We start from the raw sequence: 19,483 nt of genomic DNA on the forward strand, positions 1-19,483 counted from the left end.
CAGCCGAGTCCCTGGGGTGGAAAGCTGGGGGCCCGAGAAGCCATTGGCTCTTCACATCCCGGTCTCAACTCCTGCTTTGGGATCGTGGCGTGGCAATCGAAATATAAAAATGAAGGAGGAAAAGTCCTCAATCAATCAATCAATCAATCAATCAATAATAATAAATAAACCTTTATTGTCAAAGTACAACATGTGTACATTGAGATTATCTGAGTCTTCCCCCCCCCCCTGCTCTCTCCCCCCAACACACAGTGACAACAAACCCTCCATCCCACCACACTATGTGAACCAACTACACCACACACCGGCCTCCCAAGTCAATTCTGCATAAGATTACGTCCCATTTATAGTTTATAGTTTATTAAATTTTTATACCGCCCTTCTCCCGAAGGACTCAGGGCGGTGAACAGGGCATATAATAAAAATACAAAAATACAAAAGTTAAAAAAAGAATTAAATTATTGCCCAAAATAAAACAGTAAGAATATACAAATATTAAAACCCTAAGTTAACTCCCCATCAGGCCAGGCCAGCTTGTTCGAATAAATGGGTCTTTAACCCGCACCGGAAGGAGCCTAACAGCCCACGGATAAAAGCTATTTTTCAGCCTGTTGGTACGGCTGGCTATATTCCTATATCTCCTACCGGATGGTAGGAGAGTAAAGAGATACTGTCCAGGGTGTGAGTCATCCCTGAGAATCTTCCTCACTCTTCCAAGGCAACGAGCAATCAGAATAGACCTGGAGTGCCATCTCCTTCAGCCCTTTTCTGGAGGCCAATCTCACAAGAGAGAAAATCAAAGAGAAAAAAAATAGTAATTTTTGAAACATTTTAAGTCTCAAAATGCCAGTGTGTGCTAACCGGGGTAAATACACAGAGGTTCAAGATGAACAGCTCTGAAAGGGGAATCATCAAAGGTGATCAAGTGCTCCAGGCAGACTACAAGATTTATGTAAAACATTTATATGAGTAGGCCTCAATTTATTTATTTGCAACAACCATTTATCGACAACAGTTACTGTTGTTAAGCAAGGACTATCTGTGTTTAGCTTCCTTCCCAGGAAATACCAATCAACCTCTTTATACAGATAGTCCTCGACTTACAACAGTTCATTTAGTGTCTGTTCAAAGTTACAACAGCACTAAAAAAAGGTGACAACCATTTTTTACACTCATGACTGTTGCAGTGTCCTCATGGTCACGTGATCAAAATTCAGATGCTTGGAAACCGATTTAAATTTATGACTTGCAGTGATCCAGGGTCATGTGATTACTTTTTGTGACTTTCTGACAAGCAAAGTTAACGGGGAAGCCAGCCATGTTAGTAACTTACCATTTGTGGTGATTCACTAAGCAACTGTAGCAAGAGATACTGTAAAATGGGGCAAAACTCACTTAACTATCTCACTTAGCAACAGAAATTTGGGGCCCTATTGTGGTCGTAAGTCGAGGATTACCTGTTTAGCCATCCATCTTATAACTGTGGTTCTGGTCTGCTACAAATGAAAAAGCACTTGCTGTAAAGCCACAGAAGCAGGGAATCAATTTATTTCTCCAAATCACAGAAGCTCTCAAAGAAATTATTTCCTCATGCACAATCTGAAATGTGCAAAAGAGGCTGACATACGCACAATTACTGATTTAATTTACTAATTACTAAATAATTTATTCCTCAATTTAAAAAAAAACAAAAGAGATTATTGTGGACTTTAGGAAATGCAAATCGAACATTCATCCACTTATTATTGAAGGGAATTGTGTGGAACAGGTCTTGGTGTTTCAATTTCTGGGAATGGGGTTAAGAGATGATCTGACATGGGGAACAAACACCAAAGTTGTGATGAAGAGAGCACAGCAGAGGTTATACTTCTTGAGAATTCTCAGGAAGCATAATCTCTCAAAGGACCTGTTGTTGGCATTCTACCACTGTACCATAGAGAGCGTGTTAACCTATGGTCTCTGTGTGTGGTTTGGGAGTTGTACAGTCAGGGAAAAAAGAATGCTGTCCAGGGTCGTAAAGACTGCGGAGAGAATAATTGGGTGTACTCTTCCTACTTTAGATCAAATCTATGCCTCCAGGTGTTATAAGAAAGCTGTGGAGATTGTGCAGGATTGCACGCACCCCGGAAATGATCTCTTTCAGCTTCTGCCTTCTAGGAGGAGGTGTAGGGTCATTAAGACTAGGACCAGCCGCTTGAGAAATATTTTTTATCCAAAAGCGGTTTTGGCTTTGAATGCAGCAGAATGCAGTTTCTGAGAGAACTTCTGTATTTAGTTTTTAGTGTTAGAGTGTTTCTAGGGGTTAAATGTGTATATGTGGGGTGGGTGGTATGTTGATATGTATTTTGTTGTTTTTGTTGGGTTTTGTGGGGTTGATGTGGATTTTTCAATTTCGTTGTTCTGTATGAGACAATGACAATAAAGGTTATCGTATCGTATCGTAATTACTGAGCTTGCCCAGAAAAATAAATACAAGCTTAGCACAGCTCAGACAATGCAGATAGTCTTCGACTTATCCCAGTTCATTTAGTGACAGCACAGCTCAGACAATACAGGTAGTCCTTGACTTACAACTAAAACATGGGTGTCAAAACTTGCCACGTCACATGACGTGTCGCGACGTATCGTGACTGTTTCTGCATTGGTGGAGCTGGGGTGGGCCGGCAGTTTGACACCCCTGCTCTAAAATATAGTGCACTGTTTAAAGATAAAACCTTTTTGCTTCATTATGCTGACATGCAGCGATAAAGGTTGATTTCAGACTCGGGGAAAATAACAACTCCTTGGGCACTATTCCCTTGCACCAAACGAATAATTTGTGCCCATCACTGAAGTGGCTCTGTTAAGTCTGCCTTGTCTAAGAAGCAAATTGTGGTGCTATCGTTTGATGGTGCAAAACGATAACCCAGGGTTAAAAACGGAAGACTGCATCTACTGATGTAGGAACTTCTGTTCATTTACTGTGATAAGGGCATTGCAGATATGCCAGTCAATTTTTCTCCATCCCTTTGGTTTGCAATCAGCTTCAGGGACAGCTAAGATTGATATTCTGAATTCTTCTATCCTAGCTTTGTTTCATATACTAAGGAAAGGGGATTATATATGTGAGGATGCGGCTGTATCGCAACTCCTGCTGCCTCAACCAGTATGGCCAGTGGCTGTAGTTCATCAACCTGTACAGTGTCACAGGATCCCCAGCCCTTTGAATACATAGGTGTGACAGTCAGTGCTGATTCTTTGAGAAGATACAAACCGTAATCTTTCATTAAAAGCCTAACTTTGAAAAAAAAAACGACTTTTAGCGCTCATGTCTGGGCTACTGAAGCAGATCATTGGGGAAGCTTACAGAAGAATCTTCTTTACACATGAAGGCTGAACAAACTGATATGAAGACAGTATTCATTCTGCTTACAAGTTTATTTACACAGGAATTGTTACTAGTAGTTTTGAATGAAGGCTAAATTCCTTCTATTTACAATTTATATACATGTGTATACTGTACTTGAAAAGTAAGAAAACTGTACAAGAGAACCCAAGTAAAGGACATATACCGGAAGCAAGTAAATACACAAGAGAAAAAAAGCAAGACATTTGAACTTCAACTTGAATGTTGTAATAAGTAATATTGAAGTGTGGTTTACATCTGATAGCAACATAAATATTACAATATACTGTAACCAAACCTTTAAAATAGGCTCTGCAACACTTGACAACTGAAGCAGTCTCACTTATTTTTTTTTTTAATGCAATGATAAATTTGACTTTATTTGCACATACAGGGACTGGTACAAAGAAAAAAAAGGCAATTTTATTTACATTAATACTATCAAAACGGACTTAGAAAGAACAAGCATTAGCTGCTCGGAGAAATTAAGAGGTATCCTTTCCCATTCCCCTCTGTTCAAAAGCCATTTTAAAACGTTTTGGAGTGTGAAGGAAGTTCGACCTTCCGCATGTTGTCTTTACAGTATCGATGCTGACATTAAAAGAGAGGGTATGGACTAACAAGATGTGTTTTGGGTACTCATCATTGTACACACTGCAGTAATCAACTTTAAATTTAAATGAGAAAAAACACTTTTAATATACAGGGACTCAAAACTTTCAACATTAACATTGCGTAAAATGTGCAAAAGGGTTATCACTAGCTTATTAATTACACTAGTGTTTATCAAGTATAAGTCACTTGGATTAAAAAAAATTCATATGATTTTTATGGATTAGAAACCGATTTTCCTGTAAGCAAAGTACTTCAAAATGTAAAACGCTGAACACCCCCTTGGCTGCTTATATAAGCCCACAGTTACTGCCACCTTTCAGCCAAAAGACTTATTTGCCAATGGCTCCATAGCAAAATTGCACGCAGTTTCCTCTGTATTCGCTTACATGCATTCACTTAGTTGGAAAGCGAAACTGCAGTTTAAAAGGAGTTTTGTAAGATGCAGGTAAAAGCCGCCTGTTCCTAGGCAGGCATGTACATCAAAACAAAACCTGATTTGGTCCTAAGGACTTCATTTGTAATTTTGGAGGTATTTGTACCAAAACGTTTGGTTCGGGTAGCAGTTTCTGGGGCCTTACTTTAAAACACCAGCCCTGCCCCCAAAAGTGCCTTTGTGGTAATCATAAAAAAGGTATCCCTCAAAATTTTAAGTACCAACAAAAGTTATTACAAATGTTATTGCATTTCAACTTTAAATATTAAATATGCGATAACCACTTTCTCAGTTTCATACTTTATTGTTCTGCTTCCTGTGAAAAGGTATCTTCCCACAAAAGAGGTCTTTAATACTGGCAGCAGGATAAGGACCGTCAAATTCCACCACTGCGTTCAGTCAATACTGTGTCTTCTTCCGTCTCTGAAGCTGTTTTTAGTGGTTTTCACTGAGAAGATGTTTTAGAAGAATTCTTTCACAACCAAGTGGTTTTTCCAATTGGAAGTTAACTTTTTAGTGCTGGACTATGGTTCCTGTCTCCTTCTTTGCTATCCTTCATTAATGAGGCAAACACCTGAAAACCAGTTTTTAAAATAAAACTTAAAAAGGGGCACCTTTTTAACATTTATAAAAAAGTAGCCATTTTTGCAGGTTTTCTCATCTATCAGGATCATAAACCATTTACTTTCCACCATTCGCCTACCTCTATTTTTCAATAGTTCAATATCACTTCTAGAATCACTCATAAATGGAGAACTAAATAGCTTTTATGTCATAGATCAAGGAACACACACACGGACACACACACACACTTTAAAAATCTTACAACTAAAATTTGCAAAACTTAGCAAACTTTATATATTATTTATAGCATAATAATATGCGGCATATTCTTTTTAGTCTTCTTGTTATCAGGCAAAAGTCATGTCAACATCTCACTGTGAAACTGGTACATTTTTTTTTAATCCCATTTATATCCCGCCCTTCTCCGAAGACTCAGGGCGGCTTACAAGCTTAGCACAAATCAATGTGCTTAGCAATAACCTTCATTCTTTGTATATGCCTGCTTATTAGGGCTTTCGGGGGGGGGGGCAAGCGGCATTATTACAAAGTCAGCTTATTGCCCCCAACAATCGGAAGGCTGATTTTAGCACTTGAATTCTAGCAGAAACATGCACAATACAATAGTCTACTGTAAATATACAAGTTTCAGACTTGTCACTGAACTAAAGTCACTGAAATGAGTAAGACATGAAGTCAGTTATGATTCAGTTTATCATGAGTGACTTAAGTCCCCAATCCCACTGATTTCAACAGTTACAGTAATATAAGGACCATATAAGGAGTATAGCCTAAATATAAGCATAACCAACTCTAATATATTCAAATACGAATACCAATTAAGTTTCAGTATTAGAGTTGGTTATGCTTATATTAGGGTATACTCCTTAAATCTTATAGGAAGCCTTATGATCAGCAGTACCCTGAACTGTCACAATCATAGCATATCTTTAGAAAAATGCAGCCATGATACTTTGTTACATTTCTGAAATTTAGTTAGAAAATCTCTTAAGAGCAGTGATGCAGAGACTGGATACTTATTTCTTTATCTCTATTTTGAGATAATTTTCATATTGTTTTTTTACATCTGGTTCTGTGAGAGGTCAACCAACAATCAAGTCAATCTACACAATTGGCATTTCTTATCCAGGACTGCAGTTCCCTAACTTAAGTACACAGCCTGTGAGTGTTCATTGTCTCACCTAAGACACAAGTAATCTCTTAAACACTTCTTTCTATGGAATAGAATAATACATGGGACTACTTTCACTAATGGACTGATAATTTGGAGATTAAGGTGATGTGACATATAGAAACTGCTTTCCAAAATACAGCTGTTCCATTAACTGGGTCTACATACAATCTTGTTGCCTCAACTATAGCAATTTGAATTCGAAGTGCAGATTTTAATCATCAAAGTTCTTCATGGTTTCAATAGCTCTTAAAATGGTATCCACATCTCCTTATCTGTAGGCAACATTTTCAATAAATGCTTTTCAGATATCCCTGCAACCTAGTACAGATTGTCCTTGACTTACAGTCATTTAGCAACTCCTCAAAGTTACAGTGGCACTGGAAAAAAAGTTACTTACAACCAGTTCTCACGCTTACAACCACACCATTCCCACAGACAAGGGATCAAAATTTGAGCACCTGGTAACTGGTATTTACAATGATTGCAGCAAGCCAGGGTTATCGCCATGTGTGACCTTCCCAATTGGCTCCTGACAAGCGAAGTCAATGGGGGAAGCTGGATTCTCTTAATGACTGCATGGTTCTCTTAACCGTGGCAAACAAAGTCATAAAATTGGCTGTGACTCACTTAAGAACTGCCCTGCGTAGCAATGGAAATTCTGGTCCAAGCTGTAGTTGTTACATGAAGGCCACCTGTATGTGGCAGGTGGCTAGAGGTGTCAAGGCTTTGATAGTGGTGGTGTCCATTGCAAGAATGCTATTCCTAAGGCAACCACCTTCATTCAGCAATAGGTAAAAGCCTTATTTCCCTGGACAAGGTTAATCTTTATCTCTGCTTGTGGTTGCACTTCTCTTTTAAATTGAGAGTTCCTTCCCGACAAAATTAAAACATTTATCCACATATAGTTAGTACTTACCTGAGCCCATTTTTTGTTACTATTCTGCATCTGAATAGATGTAATGCATGAGAAGAGCTTCTCTGACATGATATCTTCTGGTAGCTTTGTTAGAAACTGTGCTATATGAATAAAGTCCATCTGCAGGAGAATATCTTCATATAACCTAAGGATTCCTAACCCAGTTCTGAACAAAAATTCTTCTCCATCTCTACAAAAGACATCCCAAACTCGACAGGCCAAATCAAGTGGTAGTGACTTGCTGTACAGGGTGAAGATCCTGCATTTTGAAATTAAAAACAATCAGGCACATAAGGGCAAAACACCACATCCTCTAATTCCTCTAGTGTAGGGGTCTTCAAACTTGGCTCTTTTATGACTTGTGGACTTCAACTCCCAGAATTCCTCAGTCAGCATGCCTGGCTGAGGAATTCTTGGAGTTGAAGTCTACAAGTCATACAAGGGCCAGGTTTGAAGACCCCTGCTCTAGTACGATCAGTGATTATTTAATCTAGATAAGCAATCATGCCTTGGGTTAAGGAACGCAGCTGCAGTAGACATTTCATTTGCAACTATCTCTCCACTTCCAAGTGTATCTCCAACATTCCAAGTGAAGAGCTGTAATATGAAGATTAGAAAGACAGTTTGGTGTAGCAGTTAAGACACCAGGCTAGAAACCAGGAGATAGTTCGTTCTAGTCCTGCCGTCAGCACAAAGCCAACTGAGTGACTGTGGGTCAGTCTCTAGAAGGCACTGGCAAACTACTTCTGAAATCTTGCCAAGAAAACTGCAGACTTCTCCAGTTGCCTAAAGTCTACACTAACCCTAAGACTCCAAAAAGAAAAGCCAACTTAATAAGTGGATGTGTAGTTATATTTAAATTAAAAAGCCATTGTATCCATTGACTAGATTTCAGGACTGCATTTAAAAAACCTGCCTGCTGTATTTGGTGGCACCGTAGTAGTTCATGGGGACAGCAGAATGTGAACACATAATATTAAAGAAGCGGATTTTTCTCTGAGGTGTTCAATCCACGAAAGTTTTTTTAGTGGCAAAATTTAGCTCTGAAGCTAATTAGGTGAAACACCACCGTTTATTCTCCTTCTCTCATATTTACCAACTTTATTTAGCCAGGGAGAAAACTATTTTTGTTAAACTATTTTAACCTGAAGGTTAAAATCATGGGATACCGTATTTTCTGACGTATAAGACAACTTTTTAACCCATGAAAATCTTCTCAAAAGTCAGGGGTTGTCTTATATGCCGGGTGCTGAAACTTTAGGGACAGGGCTGGCTGGAAAACCTGGAGCGGATCTCCCATTTGGTCTGCGCAGGGAAAGCGGGACCAATTGGAGAAGAAGCTGGAGTCTGTGATTTTTTACAGGCTGGGGTCTGGGCGTCTTTCCTTCTAAAGTTGAAGAACAGCTGCAGTCTATCCCAACTTGAAAGGCAGGTGGGGAATGCAGCAGTCAGAGCAGCTGCTTAGCTCCAAGGACACATTTGACTCAGGAACTGGGCAGGCTGGCTGGAAAACCTGGAGCGGATCTCCCATATGGTCTGCACAGGGAAAGCTTTAGAGTGAATTAGGAAAAGTTTAATCCACTTGCACTGTTTTATGTTTACATGTTTGACGACAAACAGCCTTATGTTTATAAGTGACAGTTTTCCTATTAAGTACCTGCATGTCATAAGCATTTGAATTAAAATTACCATATTAAAATCAAATCTGATGTTTTTTAATTTTTATTTGGTGTGCGTTGGAAGAGGGGTAGTCTTATACGGCGAGTATAGCCCAAACCCTATAATTTAACAGGAAATGTAGGGGGTCGTCTTATACGCCCAGTTGTCTTATACGCCGGAAAATACGGTAATCTTCTATAAGTCATCTACTATTCAATCCCATTCTGTTTACTCCTCTGTGCTTTACGCATACGTATTACAGTCACTTCTGTTCTCCTAACCAGATACCCTTAACCCAGGGGTGTCAAACTGCCGGCCCACAGGCCGGACGCGTCATGCGGAAGCTGCACCCAACCCATTGCCAGCCATGGCAAAACCGTCCCAATACGTTGCGCGATGTCACGTGATGTTGTGAGTTTGACATGTCTGCCTTAACCAGTCTCAAGGAATCCTAGAACGCCTGTTAAAATCTGTTTTATATTTAACTTCACCCAAAAGTTTATTACTGGGGTATGATGTGACCATTAAGTTTCCAACGTACCAATCTATCAAGTATATGTCGGGGGTAAGATTATAGGATTTAAAATGATGAAACAGTTTAGGCAGGTTTTCCTCGAAAAATACTTCAAATGCTGCAAAGTACTTCAGCATCTGTAAGGAAAAAGGAGAGAAACATATAATTCAGGAAATCGTACAAAATGTCACAAATTTTAAAACTTCTGCAGAATTATATATCACTTTACAGAACAGAGTATGCCATTTAAATGGTATACCTTATTTAAAGTGACATTACGGTTACTGTACAACAGATTCTGCAGTTGAGAAATAATTCAGCTGATATTCAAACACTCAGGGTTAATGATCTCAGCTTTCCATTACCCTTGCAATGTAGACTAGTGTTTCTCAACCTTGGCAACTTTAAAATTGTTCTCTGGGGAATTCTAGGAGTTGACGTCCACATCTTAAAAGTTCACAAGGATGAGAAACACTGATACAGATAACTGCTCTTAGGTACAGTGGGAATAAAGTCTACACAGCCATTAAAATCGCTAGTTTTTGAGCTGTAAAAAAAATCAGACCAAGATAAATCACTTCAGAATTTTTTCCATCTTTAACATATAAGGTGTACAGTTCAATTAAAAAACAAACCAAAATATTTTAGGGAGGAAAACTAACAATAAAAATGTACACTAATGTGGTTGCATAAATGTGCGTATCCTTAAAATAATTTAAACTCAGTATAACATGAGCTACATTAAAAATACAGTAAAATTATAAAAAAAACACAGAACTATCTTTAGCACAACAGATCATATGAAGCCTATCGGAACAACACTATCTTCACTAAGGGCAAAACATAACTAAGGACCAGGCCACCAGGTTTTCACCAGGTGCAATATCACACCATACTGGTGCAACCAACCAAAAACACTCTAATTTCGTCACCATTTCCACTCTATATGGTAGGCAGACAGAAAAAGGTTCTAAGACAGTGTATCTCAACCTTGGCAATTTTATGAGGTGTGGACTTCATCTCCCAGAATTCCCTACCAGCATAATCAGTAACAACAGTGCAACTGGCAGCTGGTGCAACAATGCAAGTATATGCCCCATATTTCCCTGGCAGCAACACTCTGAAAGAACTGCAGTTTCTGAAGAGGTTTTTGAAAGGTAAGCCAATGAGGAGGTGTTTTTTTTTACAGTAATCCAACCCTGATGTATCTAAGACATGTGTTGCTAGGCGTAAGTAGTCGGAGTATTATTTTCTTCTTGCTATCATTTTGTCCAAAAGGCAAAAGACTGCAGCGATTACTATTACATCACAGAAAACTGGAGGAACTGAAGATAGAATGTGTAAATACTGAAAAATACAACAGTTCTGCAAAGGGACAATATATTCTACTGATGTATTTGCTGCTAGTCCAGTTCCTTAGCTGCAAATACCTGTGAGCTATAAGGATGTATACAAAGCTTGGAGGTTTAGAAGACTGGGAATGCCACTGACTTCAATAGAAACATCTACATCAGGGGTCTTCAAACGTGGCCCTTTTATGACTTGTGGACTTCAACTCCCAGAATTCCTCAGCCAACATGCCTGGCTGAGGAATTCTGGGAGTTGAAGTCCACAAGTCATAAAAGGGTCAAGATTGAAGACCCCTGATCTACATGAGCCGTGGTGGCACAATGGTTAGAATGCAGTATTGCACGCTAATTCTGCTGACTGTCCACTGCCTGCAGTTCGGCAATTCGAGTCTCGCCGGCTCAAGGCTGACTCAGCTTTCCATCTTTCTGAGGTCAGTAAAATGAGGACCCCGATTGTTGGGGGCAATAGGCTGACTCTGTAAAGCGCTCAGAGAAGACGGGTAAAGTACTGTAAAGTGATATATAAGTCTAAGTGCTATTGTGATTGCCACATGTGCATTTGCAGTAAGAAGAAAATAAATTGAAGTATTAATATGGTCACATACCATGCTATGATCCACACGAAAAAAGGCTAGCTGGCATGGCTTGTTCAAAAGGTTTGCAAAGGCAATAAAAGCATCTGCCTCGTCCAGATTAAGTATGAGAACCGCAGCAATGAAAGACATTCCCTGGACCTTTAAAACACAAACAGAAACAGGTTTTGAGTGTACTAAGTAAGAGACTCATTTTTATGCTACAGTATTTTTTAAATCTAGATTACCAAATTATGAAAATAAGATGGCGCCTTATTCTGAACCAGATTTGCTACTTTTTTCCATTAATTTACTTGATGAATTATAATAAAGTCTAAAAATAACAGTAATTATGGATATAGAGGAAAAAACCCATGTCCATTGTGAGGTAAAGATGCTCAATGTTTTACTTTAGATAGCTAAAATTTGCAAATGTTTCTAAGCAAGTATAGACGAATGGAAGGAAAATATATGTGGGTGAATGAATACACATTCGGCACATACAATGGTTCTCAGCAATTTCTATCTAGTTTCCATTTGTCTAGAGAAAGTGTCACCCTAAAACTAATGCAATCTTTAAATACATCTAGGATATCTCTGGATATTTCGAGATTATTTATTTTTGCTAGGGATATCTGTTCTATATTCCTAGCAAATATGTATAAGGAGTTACAGCATTGGGAAGTTCACCTTTTGATATGAAATATCTTGCAGCAGAACAGTTGCACCAGTTTCTCAAATTCAGAAACTTTAAGGGGAGTGGACTTCAACTCCCAGAATTCCCTAGATTGCAATGGAATTGAGTTTAAACTAAGGAAACTAAATGTGGGAGAACATGTTTTCCCTTTTGGGGTCAAAAGGCTAAGTTTGTGGTAATTGGCTCAGTTTATAAAGCATACGTTTATAATCGTATCAATAATCATATATATTAACATAATACATTAAGGAAGCTTTGATTTTATTGTAATTTCTATTTTATTGTTGTGAAATACCCAGGACCGTTGAGAGTTGGAAGGCATGCAAATTTAATACCTTATTATCATTATTATAGTTGGTCGCACAGTTAGCCAAATGTTTAGATTGGTTTTGGCATTTTCATTCCACCTATCAAATCCTTCCCAGGGATTTTGGGTAGGAACATGTTGTTTGATGGTATTAAAAGTCTAGTCGCAGGATGTAAGCTGTTACAAGTAAACCTGTCTTTTGCAACTGGCTGATGGTGATTTTTGTCAATGCCCAAGTTGTGCTCCAGATATTTTGGGATTGCACCAAGAACATGGATTATTATAGATACTACCTTTGCTTTCCTTTCTACATTCTTCTTTATTATTGTCATTGTTGAAAGACTGACAACACTATATGAATACTTACATATCCTACATCAGGTCTGTAACACGTATATGCTCCCAAGACACTGTGCAAGAGATCATGAAAAGGGCCACCCTAAAATGGAAACAGTAGATCAAAAAAGTAAAGGTTAAAAACTGAAATTTAAAAATGGACACATATGATAAAAGGTAATTTTAAATCTAGAAAAACTTCTGCAGAGATAGAATATAAAGTAAAATTTGTACATATTATGTTACTTTTAATACCAACTTTTTGTCACACAGCACTTGTGTCATTAAAATCCCTTCTAAAAACTCCCCTTTATAAGACCTGGCTATCAACTCTTATGCATATGAATTAATGATCTTGAATAGCTGTTATTTTTCAAGAAAAAAACATACTAGCTTCAACCTGAACAAACACAAAAATGTTTTATAGTCTACTTTTGTGATAGGACACTCCATTTTCTAAAGCTTGTCTTCCTGCCTAGACAGAATGCATACAATATATTCTACATGAAAATGTCCAAAAATTTCAATTAATATAAATGTGGCAGTCAGGATGCTAACCAGCACAGTTGATTATACAGTAGGTAAGGTGTGTCTGAAAAAGCTACTGTCAGAAGCTTGGTGATTAGCATCTATGAGAAGAAGGATTCTTTTGTGTGATAAGAAAATGTATTCCCTATGGAGCCAATTTACCCATTAATTTGGGCAATTTATCCACCTGCTCAATCCTAGTAGATTCCAGGTACTTACAATCGTAATCAAAACTATGAATCCCATTAGGTCATTAGAACTAGTGGCCTGGGATATTACATTCAATAATCTGTTCTCCTCTCAACATTATAATTTCCATTGGAAGGCCACTGCATTTAAAAAGCAGCTTTATTAAAAAGAGGAAATCTAATATGTCCATTCTTTTCGGATATACCTAATTTAGGGGCACGGCAATGATGATTACAAGCAATAAATACGATTGAAATAATCTACAATTTAATAAGGACGATGCAGCCATACGGTACATTTTAGTAACAATGAAATAAAGAAGGCTTCAAATCCAAAGGTTATGTTTTAGCATTCTGTAATCCAAACAGGGAGGGGAAATGAGCTTTCATATTGATAAATGTTTGTTTCCAAGTGCAGGTTGACTGAACATGAAGGGAAATACTGAGGCTCAAAACTACCTTTTGCCTAGGCAAAATATGTCACCCTTGTTCCCAGACTAGTTGCAGGACTTCAGTGCAAAACTGTTTCCCAACCTCAGCAACTTTAAGGTGTGTAGATTTCAATTACAAAAAATCCCTAGCCAAAACAACCATTGCTAAGGATTGTGTTGAGTTGAAGTCCACACATTTAATGTTTTCAAGGTTGGGAAACACTACTGTAAAACGCGGAGCAGCTTCAATTTCACAATGAGACACTACCCACTGTTTTATATATTACTCTGTAATAAAGAAATGGAACTGTAGTACCTACATTTACTACAGTAATAACAACAGTATTAGAACACTACGTTGTGTACAAACAAAAGAGAAATATGCTTTTAAAAATGGTTTTATAACATGTGTACACTGGGGTTGAATTCTTTCCTTCACACAATTTTGAAAATAAAAATCCCCCCTCAAGTGTATTTTGATTGAAGAATACAACACAGATGTTGTGTTCCCAAACAATTTGTAATTTGCTTGCGTTGTTTTTTCTTTTTTTTTTCGTATAGGCTTTTAAAAAGCTCAACACACAACAGCTGCAATTCTACAGAAATCCAAATGTCAACCTTTCTGCCATACTTTAGCTTGCAAGAGAGTTTATAACATGTGCAAACTGTACAGATTTTATAACTATCTTTATCTTGTTAAGCCCTTTATCTTAATGGAGATGGAGCTTATCGACTGCATTAAACCGTAACAGAAAGTCTTCCAAGGACAGAATTCTTGCTTTTAGCAAAACATTATTTTTAAAAGCAGTCTAATCTCAAAGCATAATCAATAAACATTACCTTCTGGAAAATATAAAGGGATGGAAATGTGCGGGATATATCCAATTTTATTAGCTCCAAGCTAGCTTCTCGGTCAGCAAGTGATGCTCCAGCATCTAGAGAGAGTAAACCTGCAGATTTATACATGTCTGTAGACTGATTCCCAGTAATAGAAGATTATATTTGTAATAGTGATGAATATCTGTAGCTCGGGTGTAGGGTGAGGGGGAAGGTTTGTTCTCCCAAGGTTGTGGGTTGCTTTCCGAACATTTCATTACCATGCTAGGTAACATCTTCTTGTGACGGGTCTTGTGATGAGTCAGGTGTGGGTGTGTCTTACAAGACCCTCACTTGACACACCCACACCTGACACATCACAAGACCTACTGACCGCACGAAGCCCTTATAAACAGAAGAACACTGACACTGACATTCCCTAAACTCGGCTGAAGATGTTACCTAGCATGGTAATGAAATATTTAGAAACCAACCCCTCAAGCTCAGAGAACGAACCTTCAGCCCGCTAAGGTTATATTGCTTTGATAAATAGTTTGCAAGTTCCCTTAAATCAGTCATAGGCATACAGGTAGTCCCTGGGTTACATAATGGCTCCTGCCATCATAGTTGCAAGTTGTAATGATCACAAACTGGGTCACTCACATGATCAATCCAGGGGTGGGATTCAGATATGTGAACAACCGGTTCTCTGTGTGGATGCCGCTTCTGGAGGTCCATTCTGGGCCTGGGCCACAAAAAATTTAGCTACCGGTTCTGCCGAAGTGGTGCAAACTGACTGAATCCCACCACTGGAGCAATCCATTTTTACAATATTTTTAACAGTGGTCATTAAGTGAATCCCCATGGTTGTTAAACAAATCAATGGTTCACTATAGTTGTGGTTTCGCCCAAAACTGGACATTCATGCTGGTTTTCAGCAAATCAATTGTAAAACACAGTCATGTGATTGGGACGCTGCTAACAGGCATAAATGTGGCCAGTTGCCCAGGGTTCAAAGTGGTCACGTGACTGCAGTCTCTCCTCCCCCCTCCCCCCGAATAGTCAAAATTTCAAATCCAGGTTATAACTGTACCCAGGGAGACATCTGTTGTAATTTTAATCGCTAAGTGACTGGTCGCAAGTTCCTGTATTCCATTTAAAAAACAAAAGAAGAAACTGGGCAGCAAGGTTGACTCAGCCTTCCATCCTTCCGAGGTAGGTAAAATGAGGACCCAGATTGTTGGGGGCAATAAGCTGACTTTGTAATAATGCCGCTTGGGGGCCCCCGAAAGCCCTAATAAGCAGGCATATACATAGAATGAAGGCTATTGCTAAGCACATTGATTTGTGCTTAGATTGTAAGCCGCCCTGAGTCTTCGGAGAAGGGTGGGATATAAATGGGATTAAAAAAATAAAATATTTTTTTTTTCACAATGTACTTCAATATTCAAGTAAAAGCATTCACAGTTTCAATATTTCTGTTATATCTACTTTAAACTTCTCTAATGATTGACATATTGTACAGAATAAAATGATTTCAACAGCAAAATACAGTTTTACTAAGAGAGGAATGGTATTTATCAGAGTTCTCCCATTTTCACCCTTCCTCCCAACCTCCATTTTGTGTGACTCTTCTTCCCATTCTACAATCAGCAGCGATCACCCTTTACTAACACGGAGAACACTGTCCAAAACCTGAATTTCAGGAGGCTCCATAAATCATGGACTTGCTTATTCAAACCTCTTCAGAACATAATTTAGTTAGGGCAACAGCTTGCCTCTCATCTGTTGACAAAAGCAACACCCTGAATCTTTTGTGTCCCACCTAGAATCAAATACTCAATGTAGCCATTTTTGTTTTGCACCTGAATGGAGTCTTTTTTTTTACTTCTTTTGCTCCTCTGAAAATATTTTTAAACTAACATTTTGTAAATATTTTATAACAGTAAATTTTGGAACTCTGCATTAGATATATTTTCCAAAAGGAGACCTGAACTTTTGTGAATCTACATTCTTGCTTTTGTTAAATGCTGCACTATACACATTTTATCATTTTCACTAGCTTTCCTCTATCTGAATTTTTGGGTCAATTCCCCCCCCCGTGTTTATCTCTCATTCTTTTTATATTTTTGTTGTTTCGCCTATCTCTTATCCCTTCTTGACCCATTCCCCACTCTTCCTTCCTTCTCCAGATGAGTCTTTAGTGTGAGACTAGGGAGGCATTTTACTTTAATTAATTCAAACATTTTTTTCTGCAAAGTAAGCTATGACTCAGCTCTGTTGCTTCTTTATATGGAGTCTTCTCCCTACACCAAATCTACATGCTATTCCTTATGAGGTTTCCATAACAGCACACTTTAATTTCCTACCCTGGCACTGTTTTTGAAAGATATGTACAGGTGATCCTCAATTAACAATGGCTAATTGGGACAAAGAACTCTGTTGCTGGATGACACAACTATAAAGTGCAGTGTGACGCGTCTGCACTGACTTATGATGGCAGTTCCAGTTGCTGTTGTTAAGATTTATCCTGCATGGTCATTAGGAGTAATATCACATGATTGCCATTTGTGACCTCCTGCTGGCTTCCCCATTGACTTTGCTCATTGGAAGACAACAGGGAAGACTGCAAAGGATGCTGCAATTTATAATTGCAAGCCAGCTGCCAAGCACCTGACTTGTTATCATGTGACCTTTGGGAATGCTGCAACTATGAGGACCTGTCTCAAGCTTCCTCATTCAGCACTGTAATAACTTTGAATAGCTGCTGAATGAGGACTACCTGTAACTAGGATTCATAAGTGTGTGAGGGATAAGTATACCATACAGCCATTTAGCAAATTATAGGGTTAGGATCTTGTAACAAAAATGTATCATCTTTTCCCTCAATTTTGTAATAGCCAGAAGAAAGAAGCAAAACCAACTGGGCATAAAAAGTGAACTTCGCGTGACTTACAAAACCAGAATCTTACTAAGTTATATAGTCAGGCTGTTATTTGAGAAGAAAAGGGCATTATGAAGCTTATAACAATAGCTATGAAATTGTAATATAAAATGAAGATCTTCTAACACAGGGTTGACGCATCCAGAAATTTCACATAACACTGATTATTGAGAATTGCACTACTACAGAGAATAGACCCCCAAATGTGATCCTCTACATAATATTTCTAGAATTTTCCTCTCTGACTTTCCCTTTAAGTAGGTAGGAAACACACAATTGTCTGCTAAAAGTTCTGTGCTGGGACATTATATCGTTAAAATCCCTGAAAGTGTCTTTGCACTATAAGAAACACTACAAACAGTATATTATCTATTGTGAAATGATAAGAGCAGTTATTGATACCATTTCAAAATACCTTCGTTATCATTTTCGGTGCCTGTCTCTCCAAAAATCTTCCATCGTTCCTTGGCTCTAGATAAGAAGATTTCATAGAGTTCTGAAAAACACAGCAAAACGTAGCCAAAGATCAAATTTATCATTTTGCAAAATTGAATTATGTGATTTCCATTCCAATATTAATTGACAGTTTTTTAAGATCAGAACTTCTATAAATTGACTAGTGGAAGTCTCGGTTTGATGATTTAGGAATTTCTAACCTTCATAATTAGATTCAAGCTCTACTCACCAAAGGGTAAAAAGAGAAAATACAAAGTGATAAATACAAGCTTTTGTTACTATGAATAATGCATATACGCACAGGTGGGCCTTGCTTAGTATTAGGGCTGATACTTCTACCCTAGCAAAGTGATGGTGAAATGTCACATGATTGTACCACTTAGCGATGGCAGTTCCGGTAGTCCTAGTTGCAGTTGTTAAGTAAGGACACTGTGTTTGAGACAGGGTTGCACTCTACCCCATTCAGACCTAGTTCGCAACCTCCTCTCTGACTTTACCTTTAAGTAGGAAACACACAATTGTCTGCTGAAAAATTGTCATTTTTTCGCCTGGACTACTACAATGTGCCTTACATGAGGCTACCCTTGACGTTCATTCAGAAGCTTCAGCTGGCACCAAGTGTAGCAGTGAGAGCAGTCTTCGGGGGGCCTAGGATGGCCTGTGACGTACGAGATGACCAGACTGAGCCCAAGGGAGGAGTCAAGTATGTCATTTGGAGTCCCTTTGCACCCATTCAGGATCTAGGTCTGGCCCACCTTGAATTCCGTTGACTCTTATCTACCAATTCCATTGACTCAAATCTGCCAATTTGCCCTGATTGTTACTAGTTCAGATTAAAGACAGCTAGCATGGAATAAAGTTGTACTCATTTAAACAACCTTGGTTCTTGGTTTCTTGCACCTGACACATATTACATCTTTGCTTAGTGAACTTCACTGGCTCCTGGTCTGCTTCCAAATGCAGTTCAAGGTGTTGGTTATGACCATTAAAGCCCTTAATGGCATAGGTCCTGGCAAGCTGATGAACCATCTTGTCCTGCTAGGACAAGCCTATCCTACTTGTGCCAACAAGAAAGGGCTGAACAATCCAAACTAGATTAAGTTATTGCTTCCCACAATTTGGAAAGTAGATTTGTAGACCCTAAAACTGAATTTGCCTTCTTTAGAAGCATTGTTCGATTGCTGATTCACATTCACTTGACAATCAACTACAATGCAAATATCCTGTTCTCATTTATCATGCCAGATAATCCTCATTTCTCGTGCATTCAATTCTTTTTCCTAACTAGAAAACTTTGCATCTCTCCCCATTAGATATTATTCTGTTACTTCTAATTCATCTTTCTAATCAGTCAAGAAGAATTTGAATTTTGCTCTTGTGAGCTACAGTATTAACTTTACCATCAAGTTTTGTGCTAACTGCCAATGCAATACATCTAAGTCATCAATAAAAATAAAGAGTAGAAAGTCCAGGACGTAATTCAATGGTATACCATTTGACACCTAATTAAAGTTTGATGGGAAACTGTTGATTATCATTGTTTGGCTCAAACAACCTGGTCGTCACCTCTGGATCACAACT

General features: G+C 38.4%; 1 protein-coding gene across 1 annotated transcript in view; it reads right to left on the bottom strand.

Annotated features, from left to right (window-relative positions):
• Nucleotides 1-3,398: 3,398 nt before the first annotated feature.
• The window catches only part of TBC1D12 (TBC1 domain family member 12), a 63,942-nt gene continuing 47,857 nt past the window's right edge, over nucleotides 3,399-19,483 (bottom strand). Inside the window, exons 8-14 of the mRNA XM_083364132.1 lie at nucleotides 17,862-17,942; nucleotides 14,527-14,621; nucleotides 12,571-12,642; nucleotides 11,233-11,361; nucleotides 9,306-9,415; nucleotides 7,106-7,364; nucleotides 3,399-5,007 (exon numbers count right to left, since the gene is read on the bottom strand). Coding sequence (XP_083220258.1) covers nucleotides 4,939-5,007; nucleotides 7,106-7,364; nucleotides 9,306-9,415; nucleotides 11,233-11,361; nucleotides 12,571-12,642; nucleotides 14,527-14,621; nucleotides 17,862-17,942 — 815 coding nt within the window. The 3' untranslated portion in view covers nucleotides 3,399-4,938. The remainder of the gene's footprint in view (nucleotides 5,008-7,105; nucleotides 7,365-9,305; nucleotides 9,416-11,232; nucleotides 11,362-12,570; nucleotides 12,643-14,526; nucleotides 14,622-17,861; nucleotides 17,943-19,483) is intronic.

Source organism: Vipera ursinii, assembly GCF_947247035.1.
Source record: "Vipera ursinii genome assembly, chromosome: 5".
NCBI lineage: Eukaryota > Metazoa > Chordata > Lepidosauria > Squamata > Viperidae > Vipera > Vipera ursinii.